At 35.5% G+C, this 23,020-nt stretch overlaps 1 protein-coding gene across 1 annotated transcript in view; it reads left to right on the top strand.

Moving 5' to 3' along the window:
- Positions 1–6,058: 6,058 nt before the first annotated feature.
- LOC133330823 (carbonic anhydrase-related protein 10) overlaps positions 6,059–23,020 on the top strand; it is a gene marked incomplete at its 5' end in the record, with an annotated part of 89,627 nt that continues 72,665 nt past the window's right edge. Inside the window, one exon of the mRNA XM_061539233.1 lies at positions 6,059–6,109. Coding sequence (XP_061395217.1) covers positions 6,059–6,109 — 51 coding nt within the window. The remainder of the gene's footprint in view (positions 6,110–23,020) is intronic.

Raw genomic sequence — 23,020 nt, forward strand, 5'->3', positions numbered from 1 at the left:
CATCCCAGCTGGGTGGGTACGGGAAAGGCAGAGGCGGTCAGAAAGGATAATAACGGCAAACAATACAACAAAAGCAACAACTAGTAGTGGCAACTGAACTGAAATCTGCTACATCATTTTGCAAATATTGCAAAGTTCATTCATTCATTGTTGTGCATTACCACGTAATACTATTAGGGTTTATAATCGGCAGAGCAACAACAACAACAACAATAACACCAGCAACAGAAAATAATTCAACGACGACGAAGAAGAAGCAGAAGACGTAGACGAAACAGCAGCAACACATATCGTTTCAATAAAAGGGTTATTAAAATAACAAAAGAATTCTGGAATTCAGATAAATGTGTATGTGTTTGTATGTATGTGCTAAATGTGTATGTGTTTGTATGTATGTGCTAGTGTATGTTTGTTTGTCTGTCGACCAATCAGTGTTTGTTGTGTTCAGGATAATGAATGGAAAAATAGTTTATTGAACAATAACAAAAATAAACCTCTTGCCTTTGTATTGAATCAATTGTGTTCGAAAGTGTATGAAAATTTTATTTTATTTCCTAAAGAAGAATATATAAAACACAATTCAATTGAAACTGAAACCATTATCTGATTATGAGAAAAGAATATAGTTAAAAAAGAGAGAGATTTTCGTACATATTTATATCACAACAGAATCAACAATTATTTTATTTATGTGTATGCCTTATTGGAAATTGAGAAACATGTATCATTTCTTATAAAATAATTTTTAAATTTAAAGAAAGTGTTCGATAAACCGCTTAGTGATATGTTAATGATGTAAAGTCTGTTAGCGGTAAAGGATCTTATTATAAATTTATTATTAACTTATGTTTAATATATATTCACTACAGGTCTTCCAAATGTGGTTTTAGAAATTCGCACAAAAAAGTATTCGAAATAAGAGGTACTACGTAAGCACACGAGGGATAAATGTGTAAAGTCCTGAAATAACGTATGGGGTCGTTATGGGGTGCATGACTAAGGCCTGAATATTAAACTTTACTGTGTTTATCGCTTTTGTGAGAATTGAGATAGGTCGATACCCCTATGCCAAAATATATATGGGAGCTATATCTAAATCTGAACCGATTTTTCCCACGAAACTTAGCACACATCACTCTAGGCTTAATTCAGTAGGCTATGCCAAATTTCGTGCAAATTGAAAGATATATAAGATACTTGGGCCAAATTTCATCCAATTCGAATGATAAATGCGACCTGTATTTTGTTTACAATTTAACAAGGACAGACAGACGGACAGACTAACGGACATACATAAATCGACTCAGATAGTGATTTCATGTATATTCTCAAAAAGAATCATGTGTCTATCTCGTTTCCTTTTGTCTGTTACAAACATATGCACATAGACATTATATCCTGTACCACAGTGTTTTGAAGGGTATAAAAAACATTACATATTTTTTTAATATTTGGTTTCATTGATATACCTCTGCAATTTCTTGCAAAAATATATTAAAAACCTATACGTGTTTTTCGGTAAAATATATATTAAAATAAATTTACGCTTATAGTGAATTGGAAAAACCTATTTTAAAGAACACATGTTTTTATTTGCAAAACTATATAGGGGCAATAATATGTGAACTGAAATATGCTCATACAAAAAAATCAAGTTAGAAATATTTAAACTCACCATTTTATTTGCATCCATTTCTTTCTTTTTTACCGATACTCCACTCACATGCAAAGAATAGTTGTTGCTGCATTGTTTTAGGTCTTGCATTTTTTGACAGTTATTGCAAAAACAGTTATATTACTTCACTTTACTATTCTTCTTTATTTCTTGTATGTGTTGTTTGCTTTTGCATCTCACTTTGTCACTTTTGTACAGACAGCAATCACAACGAATATTTCCACATTTATATATTTTCACATCACTTTACTTCTATTTTACAATAATTTCAATTAATAACACATATAACAACACTGTATAACAGAAACCATTTGCAATAATATTATGTATAATCAATTAATTTTCTTGTATTTTTATTGCACTGAAATATTTTATTTATTTGGAGCATATCAAAAAACATACGAACGAAAAAAGTGACCGGCAACAACAGACTTCAATTTCAATCAAAAAATTATAAACAAAACAAAGACAGGTACCGTTACCCGACATTGAGAATGGGGAGAGTGGGAGAACAATGTTTTCAATGTTGCAATTGCATTGAGATAAAAAGATTGATCCCACTTCAAGTGGAGTTTGAAGAGCAAATGACGTCATGAACGACTCTTTAAAAGAGAACTATAAGGAAGAGAAGTAATTGCTAGGTCTCTTTACCACTGTCATGTTTTAGAAATCATTGCTAATAGTTTATGTTGGTGTGATTTTTATACCCATCACCACACTGTGGTACAGGGTATTATGTCTTTGTGCATATGTTTGTAACAGGCAAATGGAATCGATATAGACCCATGGTTCCTTTTGAGAATAAGCATAGAATCACATTCTGAGTCGATTTATGCATGTCCGTCCGTCTGTTGATGTTAAATTGTAAACAAAGTACAGGTCGCATTTATAATCCGATTTGGATGAAATTTGGCACAAGTCACTTATTTGGCCCAAGGACGAACCCTATTGAAATTGGAGAAAATCGGTTCATATTTAGATATAGCTCCCATATATATTTTCGTCCGATTTTTGGTAAATGGTGTACCAAAGTCCCTGATAATCATTCGATTTGTAATCATTTTGGCATAGCGTACTGATTTAAATCTAGAATGACGTGTGCTTAGTTTCGTGAAAATCTGTTTAGATTTTGATATAGCTCCCATATATATTTTCGTCCGATTTTATGTAAATGGTGCACCAAAGTCCCTATAAATCCTTAGATTTGCACGAATTTTATCATAACGTACTGAATTAAGTCTAGAATGACGTGTGCATAGTTTCGTGAAAATCGGTTCAGATTTAGATATAGCTCGAATATATAATTTCGTCCGATTTAATGTAAATGGTGCATATCTTTCGATTTGTCGAAATTTTACACAGCGTACTGAATTATGTCTAGAATATTGTGTGTTAAGTTTCCTGAGAATATGTTCAGATTTAGATATAGCTCCCATATATATTTTCGTCCGATATTAGGTAAATAGTGCACCGAAGTCCCTATATATCCTTCGATTTGCACGAAATTTAGCACAGCGTACTAAATTAAGTCTAGAACTATGTGCGTTAAATATCGTGAAAATCGGTTCAGATTTGGATATATCTACCATTTATATATTTGTCCGATTTTATGTAAATGGTGCATCAAAGTCCCTATATATCCCTCGGTTTGCACGAAATTTGGATTTATAAGTAAGTGAAGAACTCAAAATGTGGCCGAATGCACAAAACATACTAAAATAAGTGTAACCTAATATGTAACAAGTTTCGATTCGGTTTAGATTGTGATAGTTTGCTTTAAATTTGTTTACATAATTTCGTCCCATTTTAAGAAGCAACTCTATATCTGACCAAAATTTAGTATAATTTGCAGAATGACATGTTTAATTTCATGTTAATGGTCCTTCAAAAATGCGACGTCTGTTAGGATTCCATCTGTTGAATATACCAAAGTGGTGAATGGCAGCATATAGTCGGCCCTGTCTGACTTTACCACTTTTCTTACGTTTTTTTTTATTTTCCAAAATGTATAAGACGTTTAATTTATTACAAAAAGGTTTAACATTATCATCATAATACAAAAGAGTATCATATGGTTCCCCCTCAGCTTATACTGCTCCTCCTCTTCCTGCTTCCTAATTTGTTTGCCTTTAAGGTTAAGTTTTGACTCGGGAAATTTAACTCAGAAACAGAATTTTTACAATATTCTTAACACTAGATTGCCGAAGGCGGTCATTTTGACCGTTTTTCAATTTTAGGTAAAATAACAACTGTGCATATAATGGCACTTGTTTTTAAAATTTGGTGACTTTTATATAATAAACGTAATTTTATGTGGTACAAAAAGTCACAAAATTTAAAAAAGTGTCATTATATGCACAGTTGTTTTTGTACTTGAAATTGAAAAGTGGTCAAAATGACCGCCTTTGGCAATCTAGTGTTAAAAATTCGTTTTGTAGTTTACCTTTTGACGAAAGCAATCAACATATATGTTTACCTTGTCCACATTAATTAGGTAAAATAATTTTTAAAGGCCGATATATATTAGGAACTCATAGAAGTTCTAACTTATTCCTCTTAAAACACAGTTCACTAATTTCCACTCTTTTAAAACTTTTAGTCTGTAAATTTCCTCCTCAAAAAAAGTACCTACATTATTTTGTTATATTTATTGCCTGTAGAGGAGAAATAGTTCTTCGCATTTCTCCATAGTTTTTGTGTGTTTCCAAAAACCAAAAAACCCCTTTGTCTTCATTTGCAGTCATTTGGGAATTAAACCAAAAAGTATCGATTTTCGACAGCCAAACTAAAAATTGCCAAAATATTTTAGAATGTTCATGGATTTGTTGCTTCAATTTTTGGATAGAACTAAAAAACAGATACAACAACAACATCAACAACCGACATACCAATGTCGGCAAACCAACCTTGGCCTCGGTCGATCTTGTTCGATTGCAAATACTTAGCTAGCAAATATAAACATAAATACAGGCAATTCCGAATAACGTCGAAACAAAGGATATTTTCACTTGATAAAATTGTACGTATTTAATAATATGTTTAGTTTCAATTATTTGGAGTATACTTTGCCAACAAAACAATGTTAGCCATGTACCCCAAAAAAATAACACGAACAAGAACAAACATTTTTTTTTTTTTTTTGCCAAACAATCTTAACAATCTTAAAGTTACGTTAGCATTCAACAACGAATGAAAATGTCTGGTGGCCTCTCTCATGGCCATTTCCATTCATTTCTTTTCTATGGAACTGTGTTCGTGTGTGTGTTTTAGTATATAAGCATTCGATTACTTGCATTTTTATATTTTGTTGCCTTATATTGGCATCCTTTTTGGTTATGGGAGATACCGTCAATAACTGAGGCTACCAAAATGGAATGGAATTGTAAATGGTGTTGCCGGTTTTACCCCCCATCCAAATAAAAATCATTCTTCTTCCTTTCCTTTTTGTTCCAAACATTTGCTTTTTCGACATGCCATTAGATGACCAAGGGAATATACCAAAAACAGAATTCGAATGCCGAGGCCAAAAAGGGGTTATTTTTCGTTCGTTTTTGTTTCTCGTTTAACATTTGCCAAGTCATGGACAATGATTGAAATTAATGTATTTGTAAATGTTTTGAATTTCTATACAGCACACAGTAGACATAGTACTGAATGGCTAGCTGGCCGGATGCCTGACTGACTAGCTGCATGGAATTCCCCATTCCCCCGAGTTCTAATTTTATAGATTTTGATTTTTCTCCTTGCTTGTCTTATCCTTGGTCTTAGCCTTAGTTGTAGTGCTGTGTCTGTTATCATTTCTGTGATTGTGTTAATGTTGTTATAAATGCTATTTTAATTACGTAAAAGGATACGTTTTGTTATAATTTAATTACGGAGCTACTAGCTCCATAGAAATTAAAACATAAAGCCAGACGACTATGGGTAACCATGGGGAGGTGATGTTTTGATAACTTATTGATGATGAAGTTTTATTATGGGGGTAATATCTGAAAATAAATTTAAATCATTTGGAAAGGAGTGTAGAATATTATCTGGTAACTATAAAATTTAAAGAAAATATGCTTTTAATATTATAAATTAAATAGAGTAAAAATAGTACTCTAGACTTTAAGTCGGGGTACCTTTTATTTAAAAATTTTCAGTAGCTTTATATTAAAGTATTGAGTAATTGGAAATATGAATTTTAATGTTTAATTTTTCATACGTCCGCATTAAATAGTCTGTTCCGTACTGCATGTATCTAAAATGTTTTACTACGATAACAAAATTTCCTTTAGTATATCAGTAAAAACTAATATATCCTTGCTGCACAGGAACAGACCAAAATTTTTCTATAGTAATATTTTTAAGTACTACAAATATTTTTTTTATTATTTTCAGTGATCCATGCAGTTAGCTGGGAAGAATGGTGGACTTATGATGGCATATCAGGTAAGAATTCTTTATTTTTTAATTTAATTAATGTTAAATTATACGCTGATTAAAATAACCGAAATTTTTGCTAAAGAACCACCCTAAATAAATTTGGCGATACATATTTTGGAAAGGAGCACCGAAAATTGGTGATGAAAATGGTATATACCGGTAGATTTTGTAGAATAGACCACGCATAACAGTAACTCCCAATAACCTGTATTTTGAAGCTTTGGGTCATGTATTTCAAGAGAATTGCTTTAAATTTAATATTAAGAATTCTCGTTGAAAAAAACATCCATACTTCGAATATCAATATTGGCCTATTTTCAGGGTAGCCCCCATATAACGATACTCTCCATTATACGGTATTTTGGGGTCTTAGTCCCGTTTTTTTAAACTAATAGGCTGTAATTTGGGTTTTTACTGGGTAGAAACTCTTCATCGAGATGATGCAATAAATATGAGCGGCATTTAAGTTAGGAATGCTTTCTGATATTTTTCTATTATGGCTACTGGGTCCACATTTATCGCTCGTTGGTTGGATGCAGATTAACCACGATGATGGTAGATAGATCGTAGGTTGAAGTCAGTACGAAGAACGGTGACGGACCCCAAGGTTGCCGACAGCTTGGCAGAGCAGCACCGTGATGAGCGGTGACGCCAGCCGAAGTTTGACAGCAGCTTGGCTCTGCAGCTGTCCGATAAGTGGTGAAATTGCCGGAGATTGGCACAGCGACAGCCCGAAAGCTGGCGGTAGCCCGATATTTCATCTTAAAGCCAAAGGCTTGGGTATTCCATTCGCTTAATATTGAATTTATAAATGTTGAAAATGTTGACCATTTATGAGGGAGGTACCAGAAGGAGTGGACCAATGGATCCCATCTTTTGATATGATCTAGACTTGGTACAAATAACAGGTTGTGCAAAGTTTGGTTCAAATCAGGCTTTCCATTCGATTGATATTGGATTTATAAATATTGAAAATGGACCAATGGGTGCCATCTTCAAACATGATCTAGACTTGGAAAAGATAACAGGTTGTGCATAGTTTGGTTTAAATCGGACATTCCCTTCGCCTGACATTGGATTTATCAATATTGAACATGTTTACCCTTTGTGAGGGAGGTACCAGAAGGAGTGGACCAGTGGATCCCATCTTCCTACTTGACATATACTTGCCAAAGATAATAGGATATAAAGTTTCGTTAAAATCGTATAGGCCGTTTGCATGTTATTATAAAATAAATTTGTTCCACGATTTTGACCATTTTGTGGGGGGAGGTACCAGAAAGAGTGGACTGATATTCCCCATATTCGAATTTGGAAGAAATATTAAGATGCGCAAAATTTGGATGAAATCGATTATTCCAGCCAGTCAGACAGACGGACAACGAACATTTGTAAATTTTCTGAAACGGATTTGGATCAAAGAAACATGGGTTCTAAAACCAATATTTCGATGAGAAACATTTTCACCGTATCGAAGTGTATATACCCTCATTAGCCATTATTTTCTACGAAATTACTGTCTAGTATCGAGGTGAAAGTTTGTGGGGGAGGTACCGGTGATGATGATGATACTGAAACTTGGGCCAATATTAAACTTTTTTGGTATGGACATGTTCTATAGAATGAGGACCCAAAATACTAAATTATAGCCAAGTTGAAAAACGTGTCCAAAATCATTATAATACCAAATATTGGGGGGTACCGTTTTATTGGGGCTACACCAAAACGTTGACCGATATATCTCAGTTGCAATACCAAACAACCTAAGAGTACTAGCAATGCTTGTAAAAAATTTCTGGGCTCTCTTTTAATTATTGCGATCCATATCATGATGTCAATAGAATGACAGACGGGCATTCTTAAATCGACATAGAATTTCATTATGATCAGGAATATATCTTATGGGATCTCCGGTGAATATTTCAAGGTGCTGCAAATTCCACCATATAGTGGAGTGTAAAAACCGCATTTTACACTTAAATCAATGTTTTTCCAAAAAGTAGTGCAAAGTGTGCACCGATTAGTAGTTGAAAATATTGTACCCCGTAACTTAAATTGTGGGTCATGTTTATTCTTAAGCCTGCATTTCTTTTCTTCTATTATTTAATAACACTTATAATATTATGTTTGAATTAAAAATTTAAATAAACAACATTTTTGGCAACCAAATTTTCTAAAAATTTCTTTGGTATTTAAATATATAATTCTACTACACATTTATTTAAGTTCAGTTCACCTTATTTTCCCTATATAATGTTTCCCATATATTTAAACTTATCATATATATATATATATATATATATATAAGTATATGTATGCCCGAACACACAAACATTATTGTCTAGATTATGTTACTATTTTACTAGAGCAACAGAAAGTACCAACAAATGATAAAAAAACAGGGAGGAAAATAAAAACATTTAAATGTCATCCAGCAGCAGCAAAGCGGATATTTGGGTTAAACATTTTAAACAAACAACAGCAGCAACAACACAACGACCACGACAACAAAAGCAAACAAATAGCAACTCCAACTAGAAATGCATTGTCTGCCTAAAATGTTCTAATAAGAGCAGAGTTTAGCAGCCAAATGAAATATAAAATGCTCTGTCAAGCTATTGTTTTATTTAAGCGGAAGTATGGAGACATAAACAAAATTGTAAAGGAAAAAATGGGGAAAATAAAAAACAACAAAACTGGGAAAACCAACACACACACCAGCACACCACCCAACCATCCAGTCAAATAGTCAGGCAGTTAGTCAGTCGGGGGCAACAAATTCATTCATTCATGACTTTAAAATAAACAGACAAACGAACGAATGAATGAGCGAGCGAACGAACAAACAATGAATAAAATAAATGCTGAGCAAAGGACAGCAGTAACTGATGCTGCTGCTAAGGCAACATAAAAATGTCCAAATGTCAGGCGAGTCTGACATCTGTGCAACGTGTAGCAGAAGTAGTACTCCAGTATAGTTGGTCCATGTCTGTCTGTTTTGCTGAGTTGGTTGGCTAGGTGGTATTGTTGTCTAGTTTTTTTATTTCATTGTATTTTTTGTTGTATTTTTTCATGAATTTATTTTATTTCCAAAATTTTCAAATAAACTCTGCATCAAATTAAATGGAAAAATGGCCAGCAACAGTCATCATTGCAACGTTGCTCTGCAGTTTCCAGTTTCGTGTTCAGCTAGAATATGAAATTAAAATAATTGAATTAAATAAGAGTTTGTTTTATTGTTTTGAAAGGGATAAACAAAACAGCAATAACGATAGCAACAGAAAGCCAAAACAAAAGTGTGAAAAATTATCCGAATTGTTGTTGTTTTGTTGCAGGTGATGGAGTGTAAACATATTGCATTTAGCTGCTGCTGCTCAAACTGTTGTGGCTGTCAAAAAATTCAAATATTTGCACTTTGGTCGTGGATGGTTGGGTTTATTAAAATAAAATATTCATTTATATATAAAAAGTGAACCACATTGTTTTTAAATTTTTCAATGAAATTTTGGATGATTATTTTAAATGTTTTTTTTTAAAATGTGTACACTTTTGTTTGAATTTATTTGAATTGTAATTATTACTTAATGACTAGTTAATCACATTTTATTTTTGTTGACATATTGGCCTTGGGTGAATAACAGTTGGTCCAAAGTTAAAAAAAAAACAGTGTGGAAAGTAGTAAAGTCGGACTGGGCCGACTATATGATACCCTACACCACTTTGGGTATATTGTACATATGTATCCTTACAATTGTATGTCAATGTTCCCTCGAAGGAACATACTCATGTCTTCCTGCAACCTATGATAAATTAAATTTATTCGGGCAGATTTAGAGTCGTCTGCGTACCATGGGACAATTTATAAACCAGTAAGGAAAGTAGTAAAGTCGGACGGGGCCGACTATATGATACCCTTCACCACTATGGGTATATTAAACAAGACTATTAAAAATTGATGAAATAAAATATGTGATATTTATCTAAATATGAATCTACCTAGATCTATCTATAAAGTATGTAAATCGACTTTAAACAAATATAAATAGGTCATCCGTTGGGCTATGTCTGTACTTCTAGAAAACGCAACTACGTAATTCTATGTTCAATTTTTTAAGTTGTGCAAACTTTGATGTCAATCTGACTAACATGAGGAGTTTGATGCCCAATTTACTTGAAATCGGGCGAAAATATGTATGGAAGCTCTATTCAAATATTAAGCGATTTCAAACAAACCTATCACAGGTTAGGTTATACTAATTTCAGAACGTTGTGTTCCTATCCGCTTATTGGATCCTTGCTGCGTCAATTACTTATAATCAATCTATAATAAAAGGGAGCTATATCTAAATCTGGACCGATTTTCAGTACGTTATGCCAAATTTCGTGCAAATCGAAGGATATATAGAGACTTTGGTGAACCATTTACATGAAATCGGACGAAACTGTATATGGGAGCTATATAGAAATCTGGACCGATTTGCTCGAAACTTGGCAGACATCTTTCTAGGCTCAATTCAGTACGTTATGCCAAATTTCGTGCAAATCGAAAGATATATAGGGACTTTGGTGCACCATTTACATGAAATCGGACGAAACTATATATAGGAGCTATATATAAATCTGGACCGATTTTCTCGAAACTTGGCAGACATCATTCTAGGCTCAATTCAGTACGTTATGCCAAATTTCGTGCAAATCGAAAGATATATAGCGACTTTGGTGCATCATTTACATGAAATCGGACGAAACTATATATGGGAGCTATATAGAAATCTGAACCGATTTTCTCAAAACTTGGCAGACATCTTTCTAGGCTCAATTCAGTACGTTATGCCAAATTTCGTGCAAATCGAAAGATATATAGCGACTTTGGTGCACCATTTACTTGAAATCGGACGAAACTATATATGGGAGCTATATCTAAATCTGGACCGATTTTCAGGAAACTTGGCACACATCATTCTAGACATAATTCATTACGCTGTGCCAAATTTCGTGCAAATCCAAAGATATATATGGACCGTTTACATTAAATCGGACAAAAATATATATGGGAGCTATATCTAAATCTGAACCGATACGGTTCGCCCTTGGGCCAAATAAGTGACCTGTGCCAAATTTCAATCAAATCGGATCATAAATGCGACCTGTACTTTGTTTACAATTTAACATCTACAGACGGACGGACGGACGGACATGCATAAATCGACTCAGAAAGTGATTCTATGCATATTCTCAAAAGGAACCATGTGTCTATCTCGTTTCCTTTTGCCTGTTACAAACATATGCACAAAGACATAATACCCTGTACCACAGAGTGGTGAAGGGTATAAAAACGATTTATAGCAAAATTGATACACGCTATTCGGTCCGTCGCATTGTGAGAGGAGCAGTACAGTCGGACGGGGCCGACCATATGATACCCTACACAACTTCCATGAAAATCTAACTTTCTTTATTCTGAGATTGAGCAATATTTCGCGATATTTGACTGGCTAGAGGTCAGAAAATGTTACTAATAATCAATACAGCCCCTCTATTTTCTTGTCTAGATTCCCTTTACCGTAGGTTGTGTTGTGATGTTCGGCTTTTGACTCGAAAAGTACAAATAATTAGGTTTTCGGTCCACTTCATCCGAAAAATGATTATCTGATCATCACCTAACATTTTAGGCGTTGTCCTTGACCATAACTGGAACCTCATGGAACATTTCAAAGCGATCAGGCTATATATCCGCCCTAACGTGTGGTAATAGGTTACTAAATAATATATGAATACGTAAGAACCTGTAAATATTTAAGTCTATCTCCCGCATCCGAGTACCTACGACAATATGATTGGTATCAATTTAAAGGGCAACCACTCCTCTTGAATATACTATCAACTTCTCGGATCTATATCCTTCAGGAGTAAATGTATACGCCATAGAATAAAAATGTTGTAATTTTTCACACAAAAATCAGGGTCCATTTGACCGGCTAAATATTGACCGATCTTTTTACAAACAGACGTGCTTATTCTTTGGCCCGACCCCCTTCTCCATGTGAAAATTCGCGAAGTTCGGGCCATAATTGCGTCCTCTGGAGCGACCAGAAAATAAAGTTTTTGGTCCATTTCATACCCTAAATATTAACAGATCTTTATCAAAAACAATAGGGGTCTTCATTGGTCAGACCCCATCCTACATGCAAAATTTCGTGAAGATTGGTCCATAACTGTGGCATGTATCGTGTTTACAAATTATAATGGACAGACGGACGGTCACACATGTCTAGATCGACTCAGTTAGTCGAGGTATGACGACCGGTATACTTAAAGGTGGGCGTTACAAACTTTTAGCGTTACAAACTTTTGGGGCTGCACAAAGCTATAATACCCTGACAACATAGTTGTGTAGGGTATAAAAATTAATCTCAATCTGACACCCGTTCAAAATACATACGGAAGCCATGGCTGCATCTGCATAAATTTCCACAAAACCTAATAACGTCATTCAAGTCTCAATTTGATACGTTGTTCAAAATTTCGTGTTAATCGGACAAACATTAGGTGTTTATGTATGTAAATCGGACAAAAATATATATGAGAGCTATATATAAATCTTAACGGATCTTCACGAAACTTAGCACACATCATTCTAAGCTCAATTCAGTACGCCAAATAAATGAGCTGTGCCAAATTTCATCCAATTCGGATCAGTATTTACCTTAGTATTAATCTGAACCGATTAATCTGAATCTGAACCGATTTTTTCCAATTTCAATAGGGTTCGTTCTTGGACCAAATGAATGAGCTGTGCCAAATTTCATCCAATTGGCAGAATAAATGCGACCTGTACTTTGTTAACAATTTAACATGGACAGACAGACGGACGGACATGCATAAATAGACATAGAAAGTGATTCTATGCATATTCTCAAAAGGAACCATGTGTCTATCTCGTTTCCTTTTGCCTGTTACAAACATATGCACAAAGACATAATACTCTGTATAACAGTGTGGTGAAGGGTATAAAAACAGTAAGGAAACATCAAAAGTCGTAATGGGCCGACTGTCGGACAAATATTTATGTGGGAGCTATATCTAAATCTAAACCCATTCCAACAAATCTTCGCATGTTTGGTGCCCCATTTACATAAAATTGGACAAAACTTTATATGGGAGCTATATCTAAATCTGAACCGATTTTCTCCAATTCAATAGGGTTCGTCCTTAAGCCAAAAAAGTGACCAGTGCCAAAATTCATCCAAATCGGATCATAAATGGGACCTGTACTTTGATCACAAAAATACATGGACGGACGGACTGACATGCATAAATCGGCTCAGAAAATGATTCCTTGCATATTCCCAAAAGGAATCATGGGTCTATTTCTATTCCCTTTGCCTGTTACAAACATATGCACAAGGACATAATACCCTGTAACACAGTGCGGTGAAGGGTGTAAAAATCTCTAAGTGCACAGTATAAATTCCCATTTCAACTAAATTGTCTCTCTTTTACACAAGAGATCACTATCATTCACTATCTTTTTATATGAAAATCATGTTCGCAAAGTGAACATCTTGAGGGCCAGAAAATTAATATAAAACCAGTGAGCGGAGAAGTATAATCAGACGGGGCAGACCATATGATACCCTACACAACCTCCCCGAATATCTAAGTTTGTGTGGTTCTATATTCTGAACTTGGGCAATATTTCGCGATACTTACACGCTCTTGACCGGCTATAGGTCAACAAATATTACTAACATACAATACTTCCCTTATAATTACATGTCCAGATCACGTTCTCCGTGGTTTGTGTTCTGATGTTCGGCTTTTGATGGTAATGTAAGTGAGTTTTCATACTTTTAATATTTTTGACGTTTAGCCTGATTTTCGAGTTTTCCACCTACGACCCCTTAAGATAGTCGACTGAAGGTTTACGTACTAAACAAAAATATTACAAATTTACCTCCCGACATAAAATTCCGATTACGTGTTCCGATACACGTGTCTTCTACTTTTAGTCCCTCTAACATTTTGTTTTTGGAATTTCCGATTATTTGTTTGTATGCCTTAATGAAATGTTCCATGGACCATCCATTACGTCCAATGTTGACATATTCTTTCCAACATTTCGGCCGGTGTCTTGGAATTAAACGCTTTTGTGATGAATGTTCACCAAATTTGCTGCTCAATAACTTCATTGTTACGCATGCTGGGTACCAGGAGGCACCATCTTATCATGCAAGCTAAACTCTTGCAGTTTGGGCACTTACGTTACGATTCGCAGCATCATCGAAGAAGAACCGTCCAATGATGGCACTAGGCCTCCAAACTCTGACTTTTTCTTCTGGTTGATATTTATCTCAAAGTAGACAATTCTACTTCAGTTCTGAATGCAGAAGCTACAGAAAGAATGTGTGAGGCAATGGGGTCTTATTCCGGAGAATACGAGTAACGCAAAGGCTCGGCACCGACCTAATATATAAAGGCCCTACTTACAAATGTCGAAATGTTTTCAGAGTATACCAACAGTTTGAATACGACTGTGCAGGAGATAGAGAGCGCAGTTGGCTATATATGAGATCTCGAGACAATTATGTGGTTCGTGATCGGTGGATGAAGCTTTTGGAAGGCAATAATGAAGAATTGGAGGGAAAAACCCGTGACGTGATGAAGTTACGTGCAAGAAATAGGGATATACAACTTTCTCTAAAAACAACGGAAGACGTCAGAAAGGGTACAGTTATTGCAGGCAAAGGATGAAGAGGCTACAGACAAATGCCGCGAACTTAAAATAAATTTGGTTGCGACTGCAGAAAATGTACAGACAACGAAGAAATCATGAGAAGGAATTGGCTCTTTCGGAAAAGGTCCATCTATCAGCAGAGACCGTACGTGATAAGTTGGTCATACTACTAGACCCCAATGCCAGTAAGGAGCGGGAAATGGTAAGAGAAATCCCACATGCACATATATCTTCCCGGAAATCGAGTTAGCGATTAAAAAGGGCGATGGTGTGGCTGAAGGCGAGAAAGCAGTTATGGAACAGGGTCCAACAGGGAAGTTAAAGACGAGGAACACGGAGCATGTCCATTGTCCACAGTTGTTTTGCCGGTACGTAGATGAACGAATAATTACAATGAACCGACAACTAAATATGATTGGTCCGTTAAACGTGGATATTGCGGCCATGAAGCTGTGGCTATAAATCCTGCAGCCGATAAGTTGGACCCTGTGGACAAAACTGACGATCAATCATGGGGAGATTTTGTTGCCAATGAGAATATCAATGGAATTGAGCAGAAATAAGGAAAAATTTTGACTACTAAAATGTGTTATATGTACAGAATTGCCAATGGTCCTGCCTTGAAGATGACACGAGAGGGTAAATATGTGGAGAAGCCAAGTGGAAATCGTGTGACCAATAATCTGAAGAATATAATTGCAATGATTCAGCCTGGAAGATGAAACCGGCAGATGAAGGTGGAGGTGCCATCTTGAGAATCTGGTAGGAGAGATCGTTGAGATTTCCTAGTGCCGCCCCAAAAGTTTGTAACGTAGCGAAATATTGGTATTTTACATGTATGATGGGTTCTGGCCACTTTATTTTTGTCTGATTTTCTGGTCGCTTCAGAGGCCGCAATTATGGCCCATCGGGTCAAAGAATAGACAGAATTGATAAAGATCGGCCAATATTTGGCGGCTCAAATGGACCCTGACTTTTGTGTGAAAAATGACAAAATTTGTATTCTATTTGTATTTGTATTCTTACCTCTGAAGTACATAGACCCGAGAAGTTGATAGTATATGCAAGAGATGTGGTTTACCTTTAAATTGATACCAATTATATTGTGGTATGTACTCGGATGTGTGCTTACGTATTCATATATTATTTGGTAACCCATTACCACACTATAGGACGAAATATAGCGCTTTTGAAAATTTTCATGAGAATCCAGGTATGGTCAAGGACAAGGCATATATTTTTCATTATATATTTTTCATTAGCACACATCATTCTAAGCTAAATTCAGTACGCCAAATAAATGAGCTGTGCCAAATTTCATCCAATTCGGATCAGTATTTACCTTAGTATTAATCTGAACCGATTAATCTGAATCTGAACCGATTTTTTCCAATTTCAATAGGGTTCGTTCTTGGACCAAATGAATGAGCTGTGCCAAATTTCATCCAATTGGCAGAATAAATGCGACCTGTACTTTGTTAACAATTTAACATGGACAGACAGACGGACGGACATGCATAAATAGACATAGAAAGTGATTCTATGCATATTCTCAAAAGGAACCATGTGTCTATCTCGTTTCCTTTTGCCTGTTACAAACATATGCACAAAGACATAATACTCTGTATAACAGTGTGGTGAAGGGTATAAAAACAGTAAGGAAACATCAAAAGTCGTAATGGGCCGACTGTCGGACAAATATTTATGTGGGAGCTATATCTAAATCTAAACCCATTCCAACAAATCTTCGCATGTTTGGTGCCCCATTTACATAAAATTGGACAAAACTTTATATGGGAGCTATATCTAAATCTGAACCGATTTTCTCCAATTCAATAGGGTTCGTCCTTAAGCCAAAAAAGTGACCAGTGCCAAAATTCATCCAAATCGGATCATAAATGGGACCTGTACTTTGATCACAAAAATACATGGACGGACGGACTGACATGCATAAATCGGCTCAGAAAATGATTCCTTGCATATTCCCAAAAGGAATCATGGGTCTATTTCTATTCCCTTTGCCTGTTACAAACATATGCACAAGGACATAATACCCTGTAACACTGTGCGGTGAAGGGTGTAAAAATCTCTAAGTGCACAGTATAAAAATCCCATTTTAAGTAAAGTATTTCTCTTTTACACAAGAGATCCACAGCAAGTCATTCACTATCTTTTTATATGAAAATCATGTTCGCAAAGTGAACATCTTGAGGGCCAGAAAATTAATATAAAACCAGTGAGCGGAGAAGTATAATCAGACGGGGCAGACCATATGATACCCTACACAACCTCCCCGAATATCTAAGTTTGTGTGGTTCTATATTCTGAACTTGGGCAATATTTCGCGATACTTACACGCTCTTGACCGGCTATAGGTCAACAAATATTACTAACATACAATACTTCCCTTATAATTACATGTCCAGATCACGTTCTCCGTGGTTTGTGTTCTGATGTTCGGCTTTCAATTGTGACCTCGATTGACTCGAAAAAAAATTCGATCCACTTCATCCAAATATTATTATCTGATTATTTTATCTAAATATAATGAAAAATATATGCCTTGTCCTTGACCTTACCTGGATTCTCATGAAAATTTTCAAAAGCGCTATATTTTCGTCTTATAGTGTGGTAATGGGTTACTAAAAAATATATGAATTCGTAAGCACACATCTGAGTACATACCGCAATATAATTGGTATCAATTTAAATGTCAACCACTCCTCTTGGATATACTATCAACTTCTCCGGTCTATGTCCTTCAGAGGTAAGAATACAAATACAAATAGAATACAATTTCTGTAATTTTTCACACAAAAGTCAGGGTCCATTTGAGCCGCCAAATATTGGCCGATCTTTATCAATTCTGTCTATTCTTTGACCCGATGGGCCATAATTGCGGCCTCTGAAGCGACCAGAAAATCAGACAAAAATAAAGTGGCCAGAACCCATCATACATGTAAAATACCAATATTTCGCTACGTTACAAACTTTTGGGGCGGCACTAGGAAATCTCAACGATCTCTCCTACCAGATTCTCAAGATGGCACCTCCACCTTCATCTGCCGGTTTCATCTTCCAGGCTGAATCATTGCAATTATATTCTTCAGATTATTGGTCACACGATTTCCACTTGGCTTCTCCACATATTTACCCTCTCGTGTCATCTTCAAGGCAGGACCATTGGCAATTCTGTACATATAACACATTTTAGTAGTCAAAATTTTTCCTTATTTCTGCTCAATTCCATTGATATTCTCATTGGCAACAAAATCTCCCCATGATTGATCGTCAGTTTTGTCCACAGGGTCCAACTTATCGGCTGCAGGATTTATAGCCACAGCTTCATGGCCGCAATATCCACGTTTAACGGACCAATCATATTTAGTTGTCGGTTCATTGTAATTATTCGTTCATCTACGTACCGGCAAAACAACTGTGGACAATGGACATGCTCCGTGTTCCTCGTCTTTAACTTCCCTGTTGGACCCTGTTCCATAACTGCTTTCTCGCCTTCAGCCACACCATCGCCCTTTTTAATCGCTAACTCGATTTCCGGGAAGATATATGTGCATGTGGGATTTCTCTTACCATTTCCCGCTCCTTACTGGCATTGGGGTCTAGTAGTATGACCAACTTATCACGTACGGTCTCTGCTGATAGATGGACCTTTTCCGAAAGAGCCAATTCCTTCTCATGATTTCTTCGTTGTCTGTACATTTTCTGCAGTCGCAACCAAATTTATTTTAAGTTCGCGGCATTTGTCTGTAGCCTCTTCATCCTTTGCCTGCAATAACTGTACCCTTTCTGACGTCTTCCGTTGTTTTTAGAGAAAGTTGTATATCCCTATTTCTTGCACGTAACTTCATCACGTCACGGGTTTTTCCCTCCAATTCTTCATTATTGCCTTCCAAAAGCTTCATCCACCGATCACGAACCACATAATTGTCTCGAGATCTCATATATAGCCAACTGCGCTCTCTATCTCCTGCACAGTCGTATTCAAACTGTTGGTATACTCTGAAAACATTTCGACATTTGTAAGTAGGGCCTTTATATATTAGGTCGGTGCCGAGCCTTTGCGTTACTCGTATTCTCCGGAATAAGACCCCATTGCCTCACACATTCTTTCTGTAGCTTCTGCATTCAGAACTGAAGTAGAATTGTCTACTTTGAGATAAATATCAACCAGAAGAAAAAGTCAGAGTTTGGAGGCCTAGTGCCATCATTGGACGGTTCTTCTTCGATGATGCTGCGAATCGTAACGTAAGTGCCCAAACTGCAAGAGTTTAGCTTGCATGATAAGATGGTGCCTCCTGGTACCCAGCATGCGTAACAATGAAGTTATTGAGCAGCAAATTTGGTGAACATTCATCACAAAAGCGTTTAATTCCAAGACACCGGCCGAAATGTTGGAAAGAATATGTCAACATTGGACGTAATGGATGGTCCATGGAACATTTCATTAAGGCATACAAACAAATAATCGGAAATTCCAAAAACAAAATGTTAGAGGGACTAAAAGTAGAAGACACGTGTATCGGAACACGTAATCGGAATTTTATGTCGGGAGGTAAATTTGTAATATTTTTGTTTAGTACGTAAACCTTCAGTCGACTATCTTAAGGGGTCGTAGGTGGAAAACTCGAAAATCAGGCTAAACGTCAAAAATATTAAAAGTATGAAAACTCACTTACATTACCATCAAATGCTCGTACCCCACGTAAATTTATAATTAATCAAAATTTTATTGAACACACCTTGATCAGTTAAAGTCGAGCTATTTTCTAGAAATAAATTATATTGAAATATGTGGGTTGCGCATTCAATTTTTACACCAAGAAAAACCTCCAAAAATTAAATAAAATTGTCACTGCATTCGCTTCTTTCTATTTAACAAAAAATACAAAACGATTAGCATAAATTTTGGACAACCTGTAGTATTCCATTATCTTTTCTTAAAACTGCAATGCATAGTTTTGCATTTCAAATGCGAAACGAAACACAAGTGTGCATTATTTCGAAAGACAAACGTGCCAGGAAGTTTTTTTCGTTTTTGGTTTGGGAATATATTTTTTTTAACATTTTCTGGTTGGTGTCATAGAAAAACGCTTGTGCGTATATCTAGCATCTGTTAGGACACATAAATTCCAGTTTTTTTCTGTGCATTTCTCACTTGGGCTTTCCATTATGTTGCCATTTTATATGTCCAGACGAAAACGTGATAATGACACCAACACAATTCGTGTGTATTTTATTCCCAGAAAAAGAAATATGGGCATTTGCCTGAGAGTTGGGTGATAAAAATATAGAAAGAATAGAAAAAAAAAAATCAAATATTTGAGAGGGAAATAAAGCCCTACTTAATATGTCGAGGTACATACTTTCTTTAAGGGGACCCCCCCATTCTCGGTGTCAAAAAATTTTTTGATTTAATTCGTATCTACTCTAATTCTAGAATGTTCCTACAAAATTTCAAGTGAAAATCTCAAGAACTCTAGAAGATATTGCCGATTTATTGTGTCAGCATCAAGTGACGGCTAAAGGGCTTTTCAAACTTTAAACGCGTTTTTCTCACAACGAATGGCGGGCACGATAACTCAAAAACTAATAATCCAATCGGTTTCAAATTTTGGCACGTTTCTCTGGGAGTGTGTAGCTCTCGTATGAACTAGGATAAAGCCAATCGGTGAAGATCTTCCTTATTTTTTAACTTAGTTTGTGGTAAAAAATAGGCGATTTTCCAAAAAAAAATTTCAAAGTTCCGCCATTTTGTTAATTATTGTGCGAAGTCAATAATCCTAGTTCATACGAGAGCCAGACATGTCCTCTTTCTAACACAGTTGGAATTTTCGGATTCCGATGTTCCAGTGTGGAGTTATCATGCCCGACATCGAAAATATGGACTTTTCTTTGAACCCAAAAAACAACAACAACAAATTTTGGTAAATTATTTTTCTTCCTTTTTAAATCTTCAAATATATATGTGCCAAGTTACAAACCTTTACAAGCATTGGTATTCATTTACCAGCCCATTTAAAATCTTAAAAATAAAAAATGGAGAATGGGGGGGGGGGGGGGGTTACCTTAAAAACCTATTGGAAAATTTGTATATTGGTTATTATTAATATTTGTGTTTCCTTTTAAAATCCGGCATATTTCCTCCATAAATATATAAATCAAAATCTCTTTAGATCCATCTCCAAAAAAAAAAAAAAAAAAAAAAATACCATAAATTATTACTTAACTTGAAATTAACATTTCACTCCTTTCCCCTCCCTTTCATTGCTAAGCTCCAAAATATGAAAAGATATTTAACAAAATCACTTTTTAGCAAATTCCTTGAATATCGTCGTCATCATCCGCATCCTCATCGTCACAGTCAAATCATATTGCAATGAAATCATTTGTAAGCTAAACAAAAGCTCAAATTCCACTAACAATTTACAAATTCCTGTTAAAAACAAACAAGCGAACAAACAAAAGAACCCAAGCAACGAAAAATGGAAGACAGTGTAAGGAAATACAAGAAAGTTTTAATACTTTAACAGTATTAGGAAACACTTGCACAGCTAGCAGCAGCACACTCGACATTAAGGAGCCATGCAGCAGTTGAACAGAAGTAACGATGCCAGCTGCCAAGAAAGCCAACATCACCACCACAACCACCACCAGCAGCTATGAAAGCAGCAGTCATAAATGCCTTCTTACGTTAAGATGATATCCTTTTCAAACAATGGAACGAAAGCGAAGAACGTAGAGGATGAAATGAAATGTTGAAGAAGAACAGAGGAAATTATTTGAAGTAATGCGGAAATAACAACACTACAAGACACCAACGATACTACCTGATACCATAATAATGCAACGTCGCAGCACAATTCAGATGTCTGTGTCTTAAAGACAGCCAGTAGCTTCAAGGGAGGATGTTGCAACAATATTGCTAGAATTTTGGAATAATGATAGAAAGAAAGGGTTGATGCAATGGAACAATAGAAAGTGAGGAAATAAGTTAAAAATATTTTACAGATAAAGATATCCGATCTCTGGAACGTCCAAATCCAAAAAAATCCAACGGTTCCTTTTGAGAATATGCATTGAATCAGTTTCTGAGGCGATTTATGAATGTCCATCCGTCTGTTGATATTAAAATGGATGAAATTTGATACAATGAAATTGGTGAAAATCGGTTTAGATGTAGATATAGCTTCCATATATATTTTCGTCCGGTTTATTGTAAAAGGTGTACCAAAGACCCTACATATCTTTCGATTTGCACGAAATTTGGGATAGCGTACTGAATTGGTCGGGAATGATATGTGTTCAGTTTCTTGAAAATCGGTTCAGATTTAGATATAGCTCCTATATATAATTTTCGTCCGATTTATTGTAAATGGTGAACCAAAGTTGGCATGGCGTACTAAATTAAGTCTGGAATTATGTGTGTGAAGTTTCGTGAAAATTGGTTCAAATCTGGATATAGCTCCCATATAGAGTTTCGTCCGATTTTTGGTAAATGATGCACCAAACTCCCAAGTAGTATCCGATTGATACAAAATTTTGTTTTAAATTAGATCGATATTGATGTATAAAAATTTTTTGTTGAAATCGGTTCAGATTTAGATATAGATTTCATATACAGTTTCGTCTGATTTTTGGTAAATGATGCACCAAACTTCCAATATTTGTCCGATTCAAACAAAATGTTGACACAGCGCACTGACTTAAGTCCAGTTTGATGTTCGTGAAATATTGTTGAAATCAATTTAGATTTAGATATAGCCCCCATATATAGATAGGTTCGTTCGATTTAATGTAAATGGTGCACCAACTCCCAAGCATTGTCCGATTGATACAAAATTTTGCACAGCGTATTGATGTTCGTGAAATATTGTTGAAATCAATTTAGATTTAGATATAGCTCCCATATATAGATAGGTTCGTTCGATTTAATGTAAATGGTGCACCCAACTCCCAAGTATTGTCCGATTGATACAAAATTTTGCACAGCGTATTGAAATAGGTTCATATTTTATGCGAAGTATTGTGAAAATCGGTTTAGATTTAGATATGGCTCCCATATATAATTTCGTCCGATTTTCCTCCAAGGATTCGTCCATACTCCCAAGGATTGTCCGATTGAGACAAAATCTTGCACAGCGTTCTGAATTAAGTCCAGT

Source organism: Musca vetustissima, unplaced genomic scaffold, assembly GCF_032173495.1.
Source record: "Musca vetustissima isolate MV318-11 ecotype Yass unplaced genomic scaffold, APGP_CSIRO_Mvet_v1 utg1600, whole genome shotgun sequence".
NCBI classification, from domain to species: domain Eukaryota; kingdom Metazoa; phylum Arthropoda; class Insecta; order Diptera; family Muscidae; genus Musca; species Musca vetustissima.